We start from the raw sequence: 23875 nt of genomic DNA, 5'->3' as shown, positions 1-23875 counted from the left end.
AAAGAAAATCCAACTACTTTGCACGGGGAGGATATGAGAGATGCCTGACGGGCATCTCAGGTATTGTCATATCTACTCTGTAGGCTTCAGGGTGTAAAACTGAAAACTCATTTGAAGCACTTTCCCTGTTAAAGAGAAAATTGCTGGCGTGTCCTACTTGCACAAGGCTGCCTAGGGAAGCCTTTTTCCAGGTCCAGCTACCCAGGCACTCAGAGGCTACTGCAGTCATTATTCAAGTAGGCCCAGATACTGCCTGACCTAGCTGCAGACCCTGGTACCATCCACATGATGCTGGTTTTTCAGAGTGCAAAATGCAACACTTACAGATCATGGAGGCTTCTACCCAGATTTCAAAGAAGGTCCCGGAAGGCCAAGCAAAGACAGTATCCCTGCAGATAAACCCTTGAGGTGATATGTGAAACTGTGAAAATACAACCTAAGCTGCAATGGAGACCCCAGGATGACAGACAGGCCAGGAACATGAAATGTTCAGTGAGGAAAGCCATATGCAAGGAGTGCATCCAGCCTAGGAGAGAGGCCATGTGAGCTGCAAATGGCAAGGTCATCAGGGCAGGGCTGTCCAAGCCCACTGGAGCTTACATCATGACACCATGTGCTCTGGATACCAGACATGGGTCTTCAGGATTTAATGTTTTCCCTGCTGGGTTTCTTGCTTCGCTCCCATTCCCTCATTCTATGCTCCTACTCCTCCCTTTTGCAATGCAAATGCTGTCATTGTGCCTTGGAAGTATATAACTTTCTTTTTCATTTTATAGGGGATCACAGCAAAGAGTATGCTTTGAGTCTCAGAAGAGACTTCGAATTTGGAATTTGGACTTTTGCACAATGTGGGAACCGTGAAGACTTTGGGGACCCTTAGAGATGGACTGAATACACTTTGCACTATGAGACAGTCATGAGCCTTTGAAGGTCAGAGGTGGGATGTTATAGCTTCAATATAAAATGTCTCTTATAGGATCACGACTAGGTCCCCAGCTGGTGGCACTATTTGGGGAGGTTCTGGAAACTTTAGGAGGTTAGGGCCTAGCTGAAGGAAGTAGGTGACTGGGAGCTGGAACTTGAAGATATCTTGTCCCTGGCCCTTCCTTTCTCTGCTTCCTCTGCCATTAGATAAACATCTCTCCTTGGCTACTTGATCCTGCCACCGTATTTTCTTCCCATGTGCACTGGGCCAAGTGACCCATCTGAAACCATGAGCCAAAATAAATCTTTCCTCCTTCAAGTTGTTTCTGTCAGATAGATATTTGGTTATAGTTCTGAAAAAGTAACTAATAAACTCATTATGCCCTAATGCTTTAATCATTAACCACAGGCGTAATTTTACATTTATCTTCTGCAATTTCTTGATAAGCAAACAATAAACAACAATGATAACTCAAGTAATCACTTATTCACCTGCTGAGCCCCTACTGAGAACCAGACAAGTTTTGAGGCAATGGGGGAAGGACACGCCTCTGAGCTTATGGAGTTGACGTTGTAGTAATGAAAGCAGACCATGAACAACACCAAAAATGTCAGAGGAGAATGAATGGAGTACAAATCGTGTTGGAAGGTGACATCTACGCAGAGATTTGAATGAAGCCATGTGGGTATCTGTGAGAAGGGAGAGGAAATAAGAAAAGCCAAAGATGTTAAGAAGAGTTCCCAATAGACTGGGAAGTGACCAGGAATCAGTCACCAGGAAAAGTGGCTGGCAAGCAAAGATGATGGAGGAAGAATTGCAGTTCAAGATCATGAGTTCAAGGCCAGCGTGAAATACATGGCAAGATCCTGTCTCACCCCCCCAACCCCCGAAAAAATTGTTGATTTCATTATTGCACCAATTCTTGCCTGGTATTTTCTTGTTATTGTCCATCTCTTCCTATTACACTGTAAACTGCAAGACAGCAGTGACTGACATTGGCAGGAGCTTAGGAAATGCCGTGGAGTGGATGAAACAGAATTTTTAGTCCAGACATAATCAATAGAAGAAGATGAGGTTTGAGAGGGTTCAAACTATGCAGAGCCTATAGGTCACAGTCAGGATTTATCCTCAGAGTAACAGGAAGCCATTAGTTGTGTTATACTTTTATTTAAACCGACCAATGGCTGCCTGACACTACCACACAAATCTGGTTTTTAAGGTATCTAAGGCTCTGTACACTCTGTCCTTGCTACTTCTTTAGTCAAATCTCTCACGGTATCCTCCCCACCTTTTGCCTCATTGCCTCTGTTACACCACAATGTTTGCAGCTCCCAGAATAGCCTCCCTGTGTATAAACAAAATGTCACATTTCTGGGTCTTTATTCATGGTATTTCTTCTGCTGGAAAGATCCCCCCTCATACACACATACCTGGAAAGCACCCATCCAACCTCTCCACACTCTGGTCACATCTCTGAAGACTTTCCACAGCTAGAAAAGACCACTCCTTACATCTCCCTTTGTACACCTAAGACACTGCCTGGATTCTATCACAGTGCCAATACATTTTATTGTTCTACTGTACTTATTAAAATGTCTGCTTTCCTCTATCAGACTTCAAGCTGCTTCAAGGAAGAGCCAATCTTTTTATCTCTAGCAAAAGTAATCAAACAGATAAGGATCTTTTCAGACAATGGCTCTCATGAAAACAGCACCCAAGAATATTAGCATTTTCTACTACTTCAGTACATGCTGTGTTCTCGTCTTTCCAACAGGCAGGTGAACATCAAGAGGATTTCAACAGCCTACCCCCACCTCAATCATTTTAACTTGAGTAAACAAAATAAACAAAATTCTGTGCAAGTGTGAACTAGTTCAGTCACATTTACTTGCCTTTCAAAGGCACTAAAATACAAAGTCTTAAAGCCAAGTACTTTGTAAGTACTTTACCAAGTACTTACAAAAAGTGTTAGTTCTGATATAACCTGACTTTTCTTAAGCCAGAGGTAGCTGAGATGCCTATCTACTTGTTGAAAATGTCTAAGCTACTTTTCCTCAAGTGGAAAAACAGAACAGACTTGGAATTAGAGTACTGTCCACAACTTTATGTTCAAGGTTAACTACAGGCTTATTTGTAAGCTATCTAGCCATGTGGCCAGTCATTCACTAAAGAGTAAGTGAAAATCATGCAGGGAATCCAGGCTCAATAAACTCTGTCCTTTACTACCTTACAAACCCTGGAATAATTTCATAATAACTGAGAATCTGTTCTAAAATACATTATCATCCTTAAGGTTAGAAGCTGTACTTAATCCCTATTATTTAAATTAGCAAATGACATCAATAACGTTAAGGGAAGGATCATCAGTAAAATTATCTTTAGCTAGCTGTTTAAGAAAATTACACATAGCATTACTTAATCCTTCTTATTTAGCATACCTAATGATAAAAACACATACAATGGTATATTCTAGATTATTAACTATATCAGAACAATCACAATCTTACTCAGGTACAATAATAAAAATGTTAGGTATTATGTTACTTTTATTTCAGTAGTAGTTTTCCTTCTTTTAAGGTAGTAGATATGTACCTTCTGGTACTAAAGAAACCCCAATCAGAATACAAGCTAAAACTCCAAATTAACTTAGTATTTTAAGACCGCACATTATATTGTAAGGTATAAGGGAACTCTAGTTTACAAGAAAACATAAATCTTATAAACTACCAAAATTTCTCTTTTGTTCCATCCTATCTCTACATTCCATCATTCAAATCCTTTAGAATTTCTTTGTTCACCCTGTGATCACTGCTTCCGGGAGAAATCTGGCACAGGATCTGAAGGAAATGCCATAGTGAAATTTTCCTTAAGATTAATCACACAGGTAAGTAATTTCCCCTTCTTGCCAACAATATTTTCTAAAACTTCTTAGAAAATTGATAAGACAGGACTAGGTGGCCATGAAAACATACTTTTAAAGATTTACTTAATCACTTACACACAAATTTTAAAGGTCTTTAAGACTGCCTTGAAGCAGTCTAGAACTCTGTAACTAGTTAGAAATAGCAACAGACAAAGAATTCTCAAAAGTTAATCTGGGTTAAAGAAGTACAGGCATAACAAATAACATCTGCTCCATTGTCCTTTCCCTATACTTGACACCCCAATTCCTATTCCTTTTAGTGCCTTGGGGCCTCAGCACAGAATTCAGAATAATCCAATGACTCCAATTTTAAAGTATAAATACATATCACAGCATCAAAGATTTTTCATATACTAAACCTTAAAAGCAGTGTGTCACTAAGGAAAAGAGAGGGAGGAGGAGATAAGGAATCAATAATCTCCCAGGCACCAGCCACATAGTCCTTTCCATCAGTCATACCCAGTCATCAGTCAAGTAAGAGTCAACCCAACTCTGAAGACAGAGAGGGGAGGCAGTTGGTGGTTCTGAGCAGAAAACCACCAGGCCAATGGAATTTAGAAGAAACTGTCAGGAAAGGCAAAATGCAACTGAAGATCAGGGGCAAAGAAAAAGAAAAAAAGTAAGACACTTTGTAAAGAACCTCAGCTTGACCTCTGCTAGGTGGGGGAGACAGCAAGATACATAGGAAGGGAGCAAGTCTCCAAGCCAAGCAAATTAGATTTAATCACAACACACTACACAGAGACACAAGCCAAGAATTCTAACTTTAAATATCCATGTTGGTATCATTTTTATTATGACTCAATTAAATACCTGCCTTTCTGACTTATCAACCTTTCCTACCAGTAATTTTGATTTATCAGAAGCATAGTTCCACAATGCATACCAAACAGTGGAAAATCCATAATGGCTGATGGTCTTAAGTCATCAGCACATCCTCAAGTATGAAGATTTCACATAGCAGTATGTGCACACTTTAAGTAAGCACATACCATTACACATGCACGCACACACACACACACAGAGTATAGTTTGCAAGCACAAATTGGGCATCCCTAATCCAAAAGTCCAAAATCCAGAATGTCCCCAAATCCAAAACTGTTGGGTGTCACCATGACACCACAAGTAGAAAATTCCACACCTGAAAGCACATGGCAGACCAATAAGTCAAAATGCAGGTGCACTAAAATATTGTAGAAAATCATCCTCAGGCTGTGTGTATAATATGCATATGAAATATAAATGGATCTCATGTCTGATTTGGGTCCTTTCCCCAGTGTATCTTATCATACATATGCAGACATTTCAAAATCTGAAAAGACCTGAAATCTAACAATTCTGATCCCAAGTGATTCAGGTAAAAGATACTCAACCTGTATAACCCAAGTCTCTGTACACTGAAGGAAATAAGCACACTTTCTCTTCTCATTATTTATTAAGACTGGAGATAGCTGCAAGATAATCAGATTCTGAAAGTATAGAGGATGTGGGTCAAAAACAGAGTAGGCTTTTCTATTGATAACAGCAGTAATAGCTAACATTAATGGAGCATTTAGTTTGACTAGGGCATTTTTTAAAACTTCCAAGTATCACTAGAGATCAATACATGACCAGGTCTGCTATGATAACACTGTTTCTAGCACAAAGTAGCAAGGGTGTCAGTGGTTAACCTGGTGGCTGGGAGGCTCATTAATGCCAACAGCTTGATTCCCAGGTAGTGAACAGACCAGGACATTGCAGTTAAGAGGACAGGCAGTGAACTGGGTCCACAAATTCTTCTCAGTTTAACCATTTTCAGATGTGTGATCAATCACATCATTAAGCTTCATTTTATTCTTCTAACACAGGAATAAGGCCACCTCCCAGAGTCATAAATTATAAGAAGCCACCAAAATAATGATCAGTTAATATGGCATGCAAATAATTTTTTTTAAAGTCTACAAACATTATCAAATTATCATAATCTCTGCATTTGCTAGCAGAACTTCACCTGGAGGTATTTTGGATATGAATAGCAATGCCAAACTCACTCCACTTAGGTGGATCACTCTGGAGAGGGGAATCAAATGTAATTTGGGAACTATTTGGGGTTATACAAATTCAGGAAAAGAGACTACATTTAAGATACATTTTCTTTTTGATTTATTCGGCAATGCTCATCATCTTCCTTGTATATAAAAACCTTATTTAGTTGGAGACTCTTTCCCAAATAGTATCCAAGGATTCTCTATGTAAACCTGATTGAGCACAGTAGCTAATCTGAATCATCTGAATATAAGCCAGAGTTATAAACTTCAGAGGCCACTGAATGAATGCAAGTTCTAAGTCAAACATTTATTTCTCATTGATTTTCCTTATTAATATGATCTTCAATAAATCATATCACTAGCATTTGCTAACCTAAATCTTATTCTACTAAAACACAACACCAAATTTAATAACCACTTTTGTTCAACATTGAAGATGAAAGTCAACTCCTACTGCTTTAGGCAGACTGTATAGTCAAAACAAAAGAAACATCAGAGAAAGAGAAAACGGAGAAAGAGGCATTAGATATTAATCACATATTCACTGGGAAACAGAACAATCTTTACCTGTATTTCCTTTCACAGTTTAAAAGGCTGTGAATTTTCTTTTGCCCTCACCACCCTATAATTCAGAGCTCTTTATCCAAAGTCCTTCCTTTTCACCTTATTTCATGAAAGTCTCTTAAGTATTGTCAATATCAAACAAAAAACACGTCTCTTCTTGACCCCATTTTATTCACACTTCTTGATCTCTTTCATTTCCTTCCATGAAAATCCTTCAACATTCATGGATACACTAGATCCCAAAGATAACATATCCTTATCAGATTTACTTTTCTAATTATAACCTACCTCTCAGATCTGAGACTACTTATGTTTTATGCCTTTCTTGTAATTTTCTCTAAAATAAAGACTCTTGAGAACATCAATAGCTCTTCTTAGAGCTAAGTCTAAGTTATGAATTCATTCATCATTTATTTGATCTTTCAAAAGAGCCAATTTTTTTTTTTGAAATCTCATGAACCTAGCCTCAAACAAATGATCCAGCATCACTTGGCATATAGCAAGGGCTAAGTAAGTGTTCTCTGTGATTGTTACTGCTAAACTTCTTGCTACTTTCACCTTCCCTCTCCCATACACATTCCTTCAGAACATCACTCACTGGTCTGCTTCTATGCTGTGTGCAGAGGTGATGGAAGTGCAAGATATGTAAAACAACTATCATTGGTTTCGAGGAAACAAAGAGTTCTGTAGGGAATAATCATATTGCAATATCACAAGTGCTTATTAATTATAGTTAGAAAATGATGCATACAAAATACTGTCACATGAATGAAGAAAGGATGACAAGTTTCTCCAAAGATTGGAACCATTGACAACAGGCTGAACTTATAAGGAAGCAGACTTAAGCTCCATATGAAGGGTGAGCCACCTGCCTCAGAAATAAGTGACAACTACAGTAATCAAAACACAAAGAACAATCTTCTGGGAATATTGCAAATAGTTGAGATTCAGCACAAAAAAAGTCAGCAAAATTCTAGAAAAATCTGCTGATATCAGAGTAATAATGGATATAAAATATTCTTTAAGGTCATTTGTGTGTGTAGCATGCCATAAGAAGACTTACAGTAGAGCATGGATGTAGCTACAAAGATGGGGAAGCTTAGGCAAGCCAGGTGACCTAGGGTGTGGTCAGGAAAGCTCTACTGGTCCAATGTACTTACTTGTGACTAGAAAAGGCAGAATGCAGTGAAGGATGGAAGGAATATGTGGGTTATGAATAGTAAGAACACATAATTTCTATCGAAACCAGGACATGAAAGTAAAAGGGCAATGTACCAAGAACAGAGGGATCATCCAGCTATCCATGGGAACTTGCACAACAGAAAATGTTCTGCCTGAGGCAGAAATTGTAGCCAGGATTTTGGGGAAAAGCACTGGAACAAAATCAAAAGTAGTAATTATTAAAGTAGGGGTTCTTAACTGTGGTGATTTTGGTCCCCAGGGAACACTTGGCAATATCTGAAGACATTTTTGGTTGTTACAACTCAAGGGAGGGAGTTACCGGTATATAGTGGCTAGAGGCTGAGAGGCTGGGGAAACACTCTACAATGTACAGGATGGCCCCCACAACAGAGCTACCCAGACACGCTGTTAAGAGTGCTAATTTCAGAAAACCCTTTTAAAAATGAAAACATCTGGCTGTATAAACATATGCATGCATCTACAATGTAAAAAAATTAAAAGATTAAAAAAATAGCAGAAAATGTTCACACCTTCTATGACAAGGGGTATTAATCCAATCTTCATACAGGAAGAGCACTTAAAGACAAGCATAGCATCCCAAGAGCAAAACAGGCAAACTCACCAGCAAACAGTTGACAAAAGACAGCACAAATGGTCAAGAAGTGCTAAAACATAAACACAACCTCATCCATAATCAAAGCAAGTTGCATTAAAAGGATATTGTACCTATGAATTCAGCCAAGATTTTCTAATTCTCAATGTTGGTAATGAGCACTTTCATGCAATGCCTTTTATTATTATGATTTCAAACAAAGGAAGATATCTAGCTATACTTAAAATAGGCATCTTTCATTTTAACCTTTTATTTAAAAAAACCCCCATATATTTGGACACAAGCAATTGCTTTTTAGGAATCTATCAAAAGAAATAAGTGTGCAAAAATAATTAAGTGTGCAAAGTTTTAGCTCCAAGAATTTCAGCTCAGAATTGTTCACATGAAAAAAAAATTAATTGGAAATGTGTAAAATGTCAAATAAGGAGAACCTGGTCAAACAAATCAAGGTATATCCATATACTATTTGTACAATCATTCTATACAAATACGAACATGGAAGAATCTATGACATACTATTATATGAAAAAATATGTACAAATTACATATGTTATCTAAATCACTTGTGAGAAATTTATATGTGTATACATAAAGATGTATGTGTGTGTGAGGAAAAAGTCCATAGTAATATAAAACGAAATGCTCACAAGTGAATATATTTGTGTGGCAGAGATTTTTGTTTGCTCTCTGACATAATTCTAGCACATGAACACTTTGTGGCATAGGGTAAAAGTAAATAAAATTGTTATTGTTATTTTTGCTTATCTACATTTTCTCACTGATTTGCAATGAAAAGATTATTTGCATGAGAAAAATTTTAACTGATGCCTTTAAAGAATAATTCAACAGGAAAACAGAATGTTTTACAAACAATAATGGAAATAATGCCACCTACCTCACAGGGTTATAAGGCTTAAAGAATAATTTATGTAAATATACTCTGCAAATTCTATAGCACTCCGTGAATGTAAGAAATTAATTATCTTGTTAAGATTAGACATTCCAAAGTTAAACTAGTTTCATATGTGCTTGGCTGGTAGCCTTCCTACCAGCAATTTCTCTTCCAGTAATTTGTCCTTTAAAAACAATGAGAAATGTGTGCAGTGTTATGTACAGAAGCAAAAAGTAACATTAGAGAATTGGCTGAGAAAGTTGAGACATAACCATAAATTGGAGTATCATGTCATCATTAAAATTTATCATGTACAAGTGTATTTACTGACATATACATGTATTGACATAACCTCTCCTAAAACATAATGCACAGCAATCAATCTTATCTTCAGAGAACAGGTTGGAAGGCTCCCATTAGATGTTTAAAAACTTGGATAGTATTAAACCCTGTACATATATATATATTTTTTTCCTATACATACTTATGATAAAGCCTAATTTTTAAACTAGGTATAGTAAGAGATTACATCAATAATTAATAATAAAATGAAACAATTGTAACAACATACAGTAACAAAAGTTACTTAAATCTTATGAACTGTTTATGGAATTTTCCATTTAATATTGTCAGTCAGTTGACTATGGATATCTGAAGCAAGGAAGGCAAATCACTGGATAAGAGGGGGACTAATGTATGTGTAAAATAAGAAAAATAATCCCAACCACAGCTTATTATTACATTGTCTATTAGGTCAAATACTCTTTCTTGTAAATAATTTTGTAAAAATTTTTTCTTGTAAAAATATAATTCTTGTAATTTTTCTGATTATTTTTAACTTTTTCAAATTCTTAGCTCATTCTACTTTAATTCATTCTGCTATTCATTGATTTTTTAACTTGTTTGTCAAGATCCGAAGAGTCAAAGCCATCCTGAACAATTTATCTTTCAGTTGCTAAATTAAAAACACTTTCTGGATTGCTTTCATCCCTTGAAGGCGTACCCACTTTAAAGCCACACGGTGGTTTTGAATGAAGCATGTGTATATATTGCAAAGCATGTATGTAATTTATTTTTACTTTTCAGTGTTAGTGGTTTCTTACACAGATCTCCTTGTGTAGTACTCACTGCTTTATAAACCAGAAGCTGAATCTCATTTTCTCTCCTTGAAACAAATGGTAAGAATGGATTGTCAAAGCTCTATTTTTTTCTGCTTTCAAAGAGATCACAAGTTGTATACAAAGAAGAAACAGTACTAAATAACAGTTCAAATAAAGTACATAATTTTTTTAATATATAAAATGTTACTTGAATCTTTTTAAAACATGGACATAAGGGAACATTTTTCACCCTCAGAACTCAGTTAGAAGCTGAAGGAATTTTCTATAGCCCAAACACACATATGCATAGATGTGTTCTTCAATGTGAACACCAGCTTTCTTAAACAACAAGAATAACAACAATAACAGCAACAAAAAAAAAAAAATCCAAAATACCTAAGTTCTTCCTTTTGATTAAAAACAATTTCTTTACCTACTTGCTATTCAGAAATCCAGTTCACTGCCTATTTGTGTGGTGCTATTTACTGTGCTTATCCTATTTAAAAGTGCTCATAAAGACTAGCTTTGCATTTCTTTATTTTGTATTTATGAGATCGCCTAACACCACTGGAACTAAAATATTTCCAGTGTATCATTGAAGAAAATAACATAATTTGGGAATATGAGAATACCTTAGTAACAACACTAGCATTCTATTAGGCTGTGAATCATTATCATATTTTAAGTATTGTGATAGTTCCAAATGAAATTAGAACTTAAGACAACTAAAGAGGCTTATGACGGACACAATAAGATGAAGAAATTCCTTTGCACAAGAAGCACCAATTAAGAGCCAACATCACTCATGACACTGACTATGCCTGTGTGTGGGGTGAGTGACACGTGGAGAAAGAATGTGACAAAGTACTCCATAAAGAGAACAGAATCACTGTGCAAGTGTGATGCAAAGAAAGGTGGGAAAACCAAACTGAGGGTGAGATGTTAACAGAGGCCAACACTGTGACTTCTCAGTGCTAGGAAGGACTCCATAATGTATGCTGTGGCTTTCCCCAATAGTTTTAATGTGTACAGGACATTCCTCAACCCCCATACCCAATATACTTCTATAGACTGAAATCACACAGCCATCTACATGCATAGTCCTTTTCAAGTTTCTAAAATTGTAGCCTAAGCTCAATTCCTGTCAGTTTCTCCCACAATGTAAATCATTCCCTTTTCTACTCCAGATACTTTCTTGCTATAACTGACAGATTTTGTTTTTTCATATAAATTCCTGAGCTAACTTTTTTCTGGGGGCGGGGGCGGGGTGGGGTAGTAGTGAGGGATGCTGGAAGAAAGAGTAGCCCAAGTTGAGGCAACTTTTATTTTTTATAGTATTTTGGGGTTTCTGAACCATCTAATGCTTTTTAGTTGTTTTTTTATTTCTCCAGAATTCTCACAAGTTTATTTTAAACATTTTCTTTGAATGCATACAACTTAAAACAGGACATAGCAATTAGTAACTCAGATAAATGTAGCCCCTAAATTTATAAAAAGGACACTGTAAACTAGAATGTGCCCCTGGCTTACTTTCCTGGCCTGTATCTGTAACTACATAAAGGTAATAATAATCAAAAACAATGAAGGGCTTTGATATAGCTCTGTGAGATAGCACCTGTCAGCATGTACAAAACCCTGGGTTCCATCCTCAGCACCACAAAAAAAAAAAAAAAAAAAAAAATCCACTTTACCAAAAATATCTTAAGCGGCAGGACTATCTGAACTATAAGAATGTTTCTGTCGTTTTCTTTTGTTTTTGTTCTTTTTTGAGACAGGGTCTTACTATGCAACCCAAACTGGCCTCAAACTTGCAATTCTCTGGTCTCCACCTCCCAAGTGCTGGCATTACTATAAAATTCTTTTGACATTAAAAATAACAATGATAAGAAACTTAAATAGACTGATCCTTCTCCAAATAGCTGATAATATATTCTAGAAACTCGATGATTTTAGGCATTGCTATATTAAATTCCCCTACTTTGCTGAGTAGCTACTTATAGATCCATGCAGCCAAGCTGTTTTCCTGCTGGTAACTTGAATTCCTGTTTAAAAGCCATGCCAGCAACTCTTGGGTGTTCTGGTGATGAAAATGATTTTCCTTAAGTTTTAGCCAAGACTTTTCACACTAGTATCTTATGGAAAAACCACAACATTACAGCACATCACAGTGACCAGGCAAAGGAAAAAATTATTTTAGAGAATTATTTGGACATTTAAACTAACAGGAGGAAAAAAGTTCCATTAAAATAACATTTAATTTTTTGATATAATCTGATTTCACATACCAAGATAACAGGAGAGCTGAATTTCTGATTTTTAGAAAAGCTGGATATGCTCCTTTAAAATACTCTGTTCTATTTATCAGTGATTTAAAATGCAAAGAAAAGCTGTGTGTGGCACTCGGGAGGCCAATTTGAGGCTGGCCTGGACTACAGAGTGAAACCCTGTCTCAAAAACAAAAAAAGAAAAAGAATAGAAAAACATAGATAAATAAATCTGTGAATAAATGAAATGCAACAAAATAAAACTAAGAAAGATTAGCATATAATAATGATGAACTCAGGAATGTTTCTGAAATAGATACCACTAAGGGAAAAAAGCTATGACAGTTCTAAAACACTTTTTTCTTTCTTTTTTTTAGACATACTGGGGTTTGAACTCAGGGTCTGGCATTTAACAAGCAAGTGCTCTACCACTTAAGCCACCAAACTCCCAGCCCTTTTTTGCTTTAATTATTTTTCAGATAGGGTCTTACATTTTTGCTCAGGGCCTGCCTTGGACAACTATCCTTCTACCTATGCCTTCAGTGTAGTTGGAATCACAGTTTATTTGTTGAGATGATGTCTAGTGAAATTTTTGCTCAAGCTGGCCTAGAACCATGATCCTTCCAATCTCTGCCTCCCAAATAACTGGGATGATTACAGATGTGAGTCACCATACCCAGCCTCTGAAACACTTTTTAACCCAAGTAATCCTGGTCTTTTGAATCACATACTCTACTGCTCTCTTACATGAACCCATATGAATCATATTTACCTAAAACAAAAAGACAATTTAGTTATATAACTCTCAGACTTCCTCCACAGGAAGTATCATGTTACAAGTTCACAGCATATAGGATTTTGGAAGGTTTTCAACATAAGAACATGTGATCTAGCTGAAGGGTGAGAAACTGACCTGATTGATGGAGTTGGCAGCACAGGATGCAAGGGCTGTTCCAAGAGAAGTAAGCAGAAAACAGGGCCAGTCGAAAGGGGCTGGAGCCAATGCAAAACCAGCTGAGGTGGTACTTACAACAAGAGCTGCAACACAGAAACAAAGCAGGTGTAGTGTTACCAGCAAGAGTCCCAGCTGGGTAAGCCAAAGGGACAAGGAAATCATCTTCCACATAAACCAACCAATGACATTCATAACACAAGCCACAGGCAAATATTCTTTCATTAAAAAATTCACACTTTCTGATTTAAAAAATTACAGTATATATTACAGAAAAGTGTTAATTTACTTTTAATCCCATGTTTTACTCAAGAGTAAAAAAAAACATTTCTTCTACATTCAATCCTTCACTTATGTACTCAACAAACATTTACTGAATACCAATTTCCTGATGAGTACTGTGTGAGCAAGTAGACACAAACAGGATAAAGATGTAAATAATTTGCTCTTACTCCTGCTCTTAATTTGACGGGGAGATGACAGACATGCACTATAATACATGGTAGCAAAATAATAAAGGTCTCAATTCTGTGGCAAACTCCAGACAAGTCTAGATGAGGGTTTGCCTATAATAGAAGATGGTCTTGGGGGTCAAAGGATGGTTAAGAAAGATGTTAAACCTATAGCCACCAACAGGAATCAAAGGAATAACAAGGAGCAGAAGCACAGCCATGTAATTCAAGCATCCACACTGTTGTCATTCCCTGGTGTTTCTTTCCTGCAGTTTATAGAAGCTGACAGGGCACTGATGTGGGTAGGGCCAGTTCACTGAATAGTGATTCACCACTGGTAAGCTAATCTGGGAAAGCCTCAAGATAGCATTGAAGTTGGACATTCAGGAGGGGCAAAAAGAGAGAGAGAGAATGGTTGAGCAAGCAACAGAACAAGTATGTGGGTAACTCCAAGAACAGGCACAATGGCAAGGAATACCAATGTCAAGAGTCCAAAGTATGTGTGACACCATCTGCCTAGATCTACAAATCAAAGACTTGAGCAGCATTTTTGATTCTCTCCCTTCTCAACTTTTATACCCATTCATTGCAGAACCCTGTCTGTTCCACCTCTACAAGGTGTTCCAGATCTATCACACAGCCACCATCTAGTCCAGTGGCTCTCACACAGGGGTGGTTTTGCTCCCTAGGGGACATTGGCAATGTGTGGAGATTTTTGATTGCCAGAACTGGGAGGGAAGGGTGCTACTGTGTCCTAGTGGGTAGAGACTGGACATGCTTCTTAAATCCTACCCCATGAACATTCTGGTCTGCAGTGTCAATAGTGCTGAGAGTGAGGAACCACGATCTAGGCTAAGCCATTGCTCCAAAAGCCTCCTCCCTAACCCATCTCCTTGCTCCCACCTTGCTTCTCTCTAAAACAATGTTTTGAAAACATGAACAGATCATATCACAACACTGCTTAGAAAGTCTCTTGATTTTGTATGTGGAATAAAATGCATTCTTTCCCCTGCCAATAAAGTGCATCCTACACCTCTCCTTAGCTCATTCCCTGTTCTCCAATCCTTGTGTTCTTTGAGCCTGCCAAGCTCTTTGCTTCAGGGTCCTTGTACTTTGTTTCCTCTGCCTGTTTCTATGTATGACCCTTCTCATCCAAGATATTACTTCTTAAGGAGAACTTTCCTGACCATCTCATTGGAACTGGGCCCCCACTCACAGAATACACTAGCTCCTCACAGGAAGGTCAGCTCCATGAAGGAAGGAGCCCTGCTATATTTTCAGGGCTACCACTAAGCAGGCCCAAAGTAGCATTTACTAGAGTTAGAGTGGCAACTCTCAGACAGTAGAATAGCTGAGGGTTTTGTACTTTGTTTGGCAGCCAGAGTCCCTGACAGTCTAATGAAAGAAGCTGACCCACAACTGGAAGTTTAGCTTGCTAGTAATATGCTCTGTGATGTATAAGGAGAGTGAGTTTTTCAGAGCAACAACCTATAAAATGGTACCATTAACTCACTGTGAATGAGGGAGTAAAGGGGAAACCGAAGAGTTATAAGGGATATTTTGATTAGAGAATTATTAGATACTGGTATCTGTGAAAGGCAGGAAGACAACACAACAATGAAAAAGAATGAGAGGTGAAGTGTTGCACTTGAATGACATGAAGAGGAATTAATACACTAGCAGAAATAAGGAAACTGGGGGAGAGATGATGGAGCTAGCTGGCCTTAAGAAAATGTGCTGCTTCTGGGGAACCATGAGACATGGAGGAAGAAATATATAGAAAGTAGATGAAATAGAAATCTGGAGCTCAGAAGGGAAGATAGGAGAGGGGCACAAAGCTCTGCCGAGAAACCATGGGTAACCCCAAGGGGCTGGATGAGAGTATCCATGGGCAGCACATGCAGTGGGAACAAGAGGGTGAAAAAAGCACTCCTCTCAGAAGGGGGAAAGGAAAGAGTAGCAGACACAGAAAGAGTATTTGGATAAGATTCTGAGGATAGAGTGGCATGGGTGTCTGATAACCATGTGAGGTGCCCTAGGAAGAGGGATGGGAAGGTACCAATTGACATCAGTAAGTACATGCTAGAGAAGCTGGCAGTTCCACTCAATGATCACAAGCTGGCTGGCATGTCCTTCAATCTACCTTAACAGAAGTACAAAGGAATTCTTTATGTTCTACCATACAGATAAGCCTCTTCCCTACAATCTAGATATTTCCATATTTCTTTGGTTGTGCTCAATGGCAATTTGCAATGTGATTTAAGTATATGTGCTAAGATTACTGCATGCATCTGTCAGTTTTGTCACTGTAACAAATACCTGAGATAATCAACTTAAAAGAAGAAAGGTTTGGGCTGGGCTGGAGGTGTGGTTCAAGTAGGAGAGTGCCTGCCTAGCTAGGGGGAGGCCCTGATTTCAAACTCTAGTTTACCCACTCCCAAAAAAAGAAGAAAGATTTATTTTCACACAATTTTGAAGGTTTCTTTTCATGACCAGTTGACCAACTGCTTTTGAGCCTGTTGCGAGGCAGCATATCATGACAGAACCACATGGTGGAACAAAACTGCTGCATGACTAGGACAAAAAAGAAAGAGAAGTGGAACTATGTCTTACAATCCTTTTCGACGGCACAGCCTCAATGACCCAAAGAGCTCTCCTTAGGCCCCATCTTCTAAAGGTTTACCATCTCCCACTGTGGAGGACACATAAGATCCAAAATATACCACCATCTGAATTAGAAGTCTCTAAGAAGCATGGATTTTAGGCAAGAGGTCCTTCCTTTAGCACAGGGATCCCAAGTAGCAGTGTGTATTCAAATCTCCTAGGGGAAGATCTGTCTCCAAAAAAGAAGTGTGCATAATTTAAGCAGATAAAAGAGGATGCAGGTTTGGATAAAGATTACAAGAAGAAAAGCAGAAGGCTAAGAGCTGAAGGCAGAGGGGCTGAGCAGAAATCACAGAGAAACGCCTCCAGAGGGAAGTAAGATGGCTGAAGCAGGATGTGGCAGGCCAGAAAGCATATGCTGTCCATCTCATATGCTACTCTGCAGACACAGTACTAGAAGTCATAACACAAGTACACACAAACTACCTAACATCAACTAACAACCACAAGGAACAAAGGTAGCAATCAAAGATAGAAAACTATCTATGTAGCCCAGGCTGGTCTTGAAACTGAGATCCTCCTGCCTCAGCCTCCTTAGGAATGGGATTGGAAGTGTGCACCACCACATGGCTCAAGGGAAATATTCTGGAAGAAAGTTTCAGCTCTAATGCAGTAATGACCTATGTGCCCCAAGGAAAAAGCCATGGTGATTCCAGCTTTTGAAAATAGTATTTCTGGGACATTTTACCCATGTGCCAACAGAAAAGACAGCCTCTTGTGTATAGTCCATCTAGTTTTACCTGAACACACAAAATGAAAATCAAGAAAGGCACCATTTTTAGAGCAAAAACCAAAGCACCCTTTAGGATAACTTAAAAAGCATCCCTTTTGAGGAAGCATTTTTGTTCTTACAGCTATCACACTAATCTGCAAAGCCTCATGGACAGACCAGTGTGGAGTGAGAGTCATCTTGCTCTACACAAGTCAGCAAATCTCCAGATGGATTTGGTGGCTCCCCATATATTGCACATTGCCTCAGAGTCAAGCCAGGACTGGAAGAACAATCCTTAACATCCAGTCTACTTCTCAGGTATATCAGAAGAATTCTATTAGGCAGGAAGAAAGGTGGGTGTTATCAGTGGGAGAACTTGTGGGAAGAGAGACTGCAGAGTTTTCCCTTTTAAAATCAAACTAAGTAAATTGCTTTTATCCACAGCGTAAGTCAGTCAAAATAATTATTGACTAGGGCCTTAAACTTTAAACAAAAAACTAGACTGCTCACAAGCAACTGTAGTAAAGAAAATTCACTATAACTTTTTCAACACATAAGTAGTAAAATTTAGAAACACCAAAATAAAGAACTACTTTAGATATCCCTAAATATCCACATCAAGTTTTTCTATTATGCTTTTCTATTTTTGTTTTGTTTTGCAGTACTGGGATTTGAACTCAGCGCTTCATGCTTACTAGGCAGGTACTCTAGTGCTTCAACCACACCTCCAGCCCATTTTGCTCTGGTTATTTTGGAGGCAGGGTCTTGCTTTTGTCCAGGTCCGCCTAGACCACGATCTTCCTATTTTATACCTTCGATGGTCTCAGGGATAACAGAACGCGCCACTACACCCAGCTTTATTCCGTTGAGATGGGGTCTTGCAAACTTTTTTGCCCAGGCTGACCTGGAACCACTATCCTCCAGATCTCAGACTCCTATATAACTTGGGATGCCAGATGTGCACCACTGTGCCCAGCTATTAGTTGACATGGGGTTCTCACAAATGGGCTAGCCTCGAATCATAAACCTCCTGATCTCAGCATCCCAAGTAGTTGGAATTACAAGTGTGAGCCACTGGTGCTCTGTATTGTGCTTTATAAATAAAAACCCTAGCATGATGGTACATGTCTGTAATCCCAGCACTGGGAGGCTGAAGTAGAAGGATCGTGAGTTTGAGGCCAGCCTGGACTACATAGGGATACTCTGCTTCAAAACAAAACAAAAATCAACACAACACAACAAAATAAAATACAACAAAAAGTCAATTGCCATCACAGGGACAAGAAAGCAGCATAATTGTCAAAAATTAAAATGTTCTAGAAGAAAATTTGCTTTGTTTAAAGTTGAAAAGGGTACCCAGTTATTTGAAAGGAAAACCGTTAATCAGAGGAGCAAATACTTTATTCTTTTCTGTTCATCTCACAGCTTGACCAGATGGTAAATAATACAGAAAACACATTAGATAGGTCTACCTGATGAGTTAAGAAGAAACAGGAAGTAGTTTGCAAAAATAAACTGACAAAAGAAAATGGATAAAATGTTAGTAAGAAGTAACAATGATTAAATTTACTTTTAAAATACACAAATTGTAAATGGTAATATATAAAAAATAATAGCAACTACTATTATTATTATCATGGACAAAATATGAATTTTGTAACCCATTTCTAAAAAAGATCAAAAGCTAACAAAGAATGTATTTACTTACTTCATCAAAGCAATTAATTTAAAAGAGAAAGGCAGAAAGGATTGATAAAATTATACAAGTAAAATTGACCAAAGCAATATTCTCATACAACACTGCCACAACTGTAATTAAACTTTTCATTGATTTCCTGGGATTCATTACATGGCATCATTTTGCAACACCAGGATCTCATTAAAACTGAATACAATATATTCTTTCATTAATAAGTCTTGAAATTATTTTATTTGGTAACCTCATATTCTGTCCCTTCACAAATAAACATAAAATCAATACTATCAATGAAGCATGACCCATCCAGTACAGGCCCAAAGGCACAGCACTGCAGGCCTGGAGTGACTGTGGGAGCCCAAGGAAGAGTGCTATTCTCACCCCACAGAGCTTGACCCACCATGCTCCTGGGTGGGTGGTCAAACAAAGAGCCCAGGCTTCCCCACAGGAGAGACTGAGTGCAGCTTTCACTAAAGGCAGCCCTGACTACAGGCCCACGCTGAGCACAAGTGCACCCCTCTCTGCCATCTCTTCTGCAGCTCCAGCCTGACCTAAGTCTGCCCAGGGCCTTCTTCCTCCAGCTCCCATCATTAACAGGATTCAATGAATATGCTCTTATCTTCCTGACTCCTCCAGGGAGAAGTTCCTACTTAAGTTCTGTATAATTAAGTAAAAAAAAACAAAACATCAACAACAAAAAAAACTTATTTAGAAGCAATCACAAACACCCTGCCTGGCCCAGAAGAAGGCAAACACTCCTGTTTAGAGATGCCTATGAGAGCCACCTGCCAAAGAATCACAGGTGGCCCCTAGGAGCTAAGAGCAGCAGTTAGAAGAAAAGAGGGCCCTTAGTCCTAGGGTTCAAAGAAATGAATTCTGCCAATAAGCACTGGGCATGGAAGGGGATGCTGAGCTCCAAATGAGGATGATAGTCCTGACCAGCACTGTAATTTCAGTTCAGTGAGACCCTAAAAAGAGGATTTACCACTCTAGGCCTGCACTTCGGACTTAGAAAAATGGCAAAATAACAAACCTTTGTTTTAAGCTAATTTTGTGGTCATTTGTTCTGCAGCAAAAGAAAAATGGTATGTACTATAATGATGGTGGCACTCAAGAAAGACTAGTCAATCAGCAACACAAAGCAGAGAAAAATGCACCTAAGGAATCACACACAGGCCATGGAAGGGGCTAGGTGGGAAGCAAGGAGGGCCTGTGTAGGATGGTAACACTGTAGGAAGAGTTCAGTAAGGTGTAACAAGGAGCTTCATTACTGAATATTTAGTCAGTATGAGCAGTTACAGCCAAGAAGCTCAAGATAATTCACTAACTGAAAGAATAGTAAGATGGGAAAAGTGGAGAGAGAACCAGGGCTGCCTGGTCTAACTTCTTTCCTGATGTAAGACCCCCTCCCAGAGCATTCCTGAGGAAGCTATCTCTGAATCTAGTGACAGGAAGTTACTCCTCCCTGGTCAGCCCTTATGCTACAGAACAGCTCTCCCTACTCCACAGTTCTCTTGCCAACCAAGTCAAAATCAACTTCCTTGAAATGCCTACCTAGAGATTTGGTTCTGTCTTCTGAAGCAAGTGAGTCAACTTCTACTTTCTTGGCACAAGGCATCAATGATGCAAACGCAACAATCCTCAGTCTCAGGTAACCAACCATGCCTGACTTCCAAACTCCTGTCCTCACTGAAAGACACAATACCTTTCACTGAACCAAAAGCATTCAGCCAGTGGCTGATAAATTATAACAAGGGCTTAATAAACAGGTTCTTAGAAATTATGAAAATGTGGTCCTTCTAATTCTGGAAGAAATATTTCTCTGGCCACTAAACTTGCACTTTCCATGTCAAAGGAATTTAGAGAAACAACAAAGAACTTCAAACCAGACTCCATGTAACTGTATTATAAGTCACCTCCATGTCTCCTCTAGGGGAGTGGCTAGATAGCAATCCTTTAAATAAATGTAGTCTAAAATACTAATGTAAAAAATAAAACTTAAATTTGTGAGCACATTACAATGCTAAATGTTTTTACACTTATTTAAATTTCAAAACATTGCAATTCAAGAGTGGGGGGTATGGATATCTTAGACACATGGTAAGAAAGTAAGAAAATACAAGAACTTTACCTTATTTGATCTTTAAATAGCTTTTTTTTGTGTGCGTGATGCAAGGGAAAAACACCCAGAGCCTTGCACATGCTAGGCAAGCGCTCTATCATTAATCTACATATATCCCAAGCCTATCGCTTTCTTTTAAAACTAACATTTTATCAATGTTTTTACATTGTCTTTACCATGCATGTTTTTACCAATCAATTAGGTGGCTAACTTTGTGGGACCCTTCTCTAAAACAAACAGCAAAACAAGCAATGGTAGATACCAATGTCTGTTTTCACATGTGGAAACTATGCACTTCAGTGGTAGTGAAATCAATCCAGCTTCTAAGCAAGAGAGTCATACAAGACAACATTTGGTTCTCTGCTTTTCTGGATATTCTTTAATAGTGCATCAAAAACTCATTTTCAGAAGAGAATTCCACTAAGTGAAGGAAAGACATACACCCACTCACACAAAATGGACTAACAGATTAGAAAATCACAAAGCAGGTAAGTCAAGCTATTACACCGCACTCATAGCATAGGAATTTCCACCGTTTCTTACACCACAGGCTTTCAGGGTATCTTGGGAGTCACAAAGGAGGGAGCCCTGGGCTGGGGGGTGGGAAGTAGGACACCCCCCCCCCACACACACATATACTGTTAGTTCTGGAGGCTTTACAGGATTCACAGTGTAAATTTAGTCAGCCTCCCTAGTTCCAGCCTCACAGCCAACTTTCCAGGGCAGCAATTAACCACTCAGGTTTTGCCCTTCCCAATATCCATGAGACTTTCTTAGAAGAAACTTTATCAAGATTTTTCAAAAAGAGTCACTACACTTTGAGAATTCCTAGTCTCTGAACATAAGCATAATGCATGTACTTCATTTCCTTTCAAAGATCATCAATTAAAAAATACAGCAATGATGATATTCAAAAACTGGTCATCTAACCTCCAGCTTTCTTATTATCTGTCTCTTAATGCCTCACAGTTTTTAGTACTCACTCCAGAAGAAGTAAGTGAAAAATACAATAAATGAATTTGGATGATTTGGTAGGAATATTAAAACCACCGGATGGATGAGATTTTGAGAAGTTCTATAGACTTCAAGTTGTCCTTGTGATCTATTACAGCAAATGCTCCTCCACAGCAGATGCTATGCGATACCATAATCCCACAAGCCTAAAATGTATTCTCTTTAAGGCTCTCTTATGTATAGAGCTGACTAAGAACAGGCAGTTAATCACTTTGTAAGTGGCTTTATGTGTGTGTGTCAAGTTTTTTTTCTTTTTTTTTAACAGACCTCAAAGTTCAAAATGATATAACTTAATTCAGGGGCAGGATTAGTGTCTTTTGATTTGTAAATTAAAGTTTTTTTTTTTTCAAAGTGCCTGTCCTAGAGATAGATATCCATCTCTATTTTTCATTTCTATTAATACTTAAGCTTCAAATGGTTGATTTTTCATTTAAATGACTTTCTTAGGTTTCACAGTTTGGCAACATTCTGTAAACTTTCTAACCAACACACATATCAAAAGAGGTGGTAATTCTTCTGCTTATTGTCAAATTCAGATGAAAAGTCAATTGATGAGAGACAGCATTTCTTAGCCACATTAAAACAATATCAATCAGTGGCAACTGATTATAAACCATAACCACAACTGATGAAAGGACTTTTGATTTAAAGTAATATTTTTATAGAGACTTAACGTATCACAACTACAGAACTTATTAGGTAGGGTTTCCTATTTTTCTCTTTCTCCCCCATATACTTAAAGACCAAAGCTGGCCTGAAAGTCCTAGGACCAATTTAAATTTCTAACTTCAAGTTTACTGTGCAACACTGTTGCTAGAATGAAACACTTAACAATAGTTACCAAGGCAATTCACCAGGAACCATTTGGTATGCATTTACAGTGAGCATTCAGGAAAGGGAAATGAAGCTTCCTCAACTTTGATAAATAAATAAATAAAAGCTATTTACCTTAAGCTAATTATGCAACAATGAGTGAGACCATAAGATTGTTCTTTCAATTGCAGTTTCTCCTCAAACCAAAAACCTTTTCTGCTTTGTCCTATTTTTAGTCTTCTTCTTTTCAATAAAAAATATTTCTTCTCAATATACTTCCTATATATAATAACCAATGCTTCATAACTTTTTTTTTGCTTTGAGATATAATGGATAGAAATTTATGATCTCTTTAATTAAACTGAAAAACTTTTCCTTAAAACTGATGCATCTAGAAGCTAAATCTGATAGAACTTTTAAGTGGACGCATCTTCAAAAATGAGTTTGGCAGGTGTGCAGTTTTCACGGAAAAAACAAAGCTTATGTTTGGTTTTTTGGGAGGTACTGAGGTTTGAACTCAGGGCCTCATACTTGCACTCTACCACTTGGGCCACCCCACCAGCCCTGTTTTGTGTTAGGTATTTTCAAGATAGGGTCTTGGCTTTGAACCTTGATCCTCTTGATCTCTGCCTCCCAAGTAGCTTATCTTAGTTTCTTATGGAAATTGTATGACCACAGAGCAGATATTTGAGAAGATAAACATTTAAAAAAATAAAAGAATTAAGATTAAATTTTAAAGTTATCGTTTTGATTTTGACAGTATTTTGCTTTATCTACATTTGACTACTAAGCACAAATCATGTAGAAGATCACCAAAGTGGACCAATTCGCTCATTTCTATCTGGACCTAAACACACACATATTAATGTCTCATTACTTTTTTTTTGCATTGTTTGTATCTGTTCTTTTTTTCAGTGCTGGGGATCAAACCAGGGCACTGTGGAATGCCCCAGGAAGCAC

The 23875-nt window shown here is 38.0% G+C and overlaps 1 protein-coding gene across 1 annotated transcript in view; it reads right to left on the bottom strand.

The window, feature by feature from the left end:
• Cox10 (cytochrome c oxidase assembly factor heme A:farnesyltransferase COX10) overlaps positions 1-23875 on the bottom strand; it is a 130984-nt gene that overhangs the window by 80142 nt on the left and 26967 nt on the right. Inside the window, exon 4 of the mRNA XM_074046867.1 lies at positions 13404-13528. Coding sequence (XP_073902968.1) covers positions 13404-13528 — 125 coding nt within the window. The remainder of the gene's footprint in view (positions 1-13403; positions 13529-23875) is intronic.

The sequence above is a fragment of the Castor canadensis genome, chromosome 11 (genome assembly GCF_047511655.1).
Source record: "Castor canadensis chromosome 11, mCasCan1.hap1v2, whole genome shotgun sequence".
In the NCBI taxonomy this organism is placed as follows: Eukaryota; Metazoa; Chordata; class Mammalia; order Rodentia; family Castoridae; genus Castor; species Castor canadensis.
This window is presented reverse-complemented; position numbering and strand designations above follow the sequence as displayed.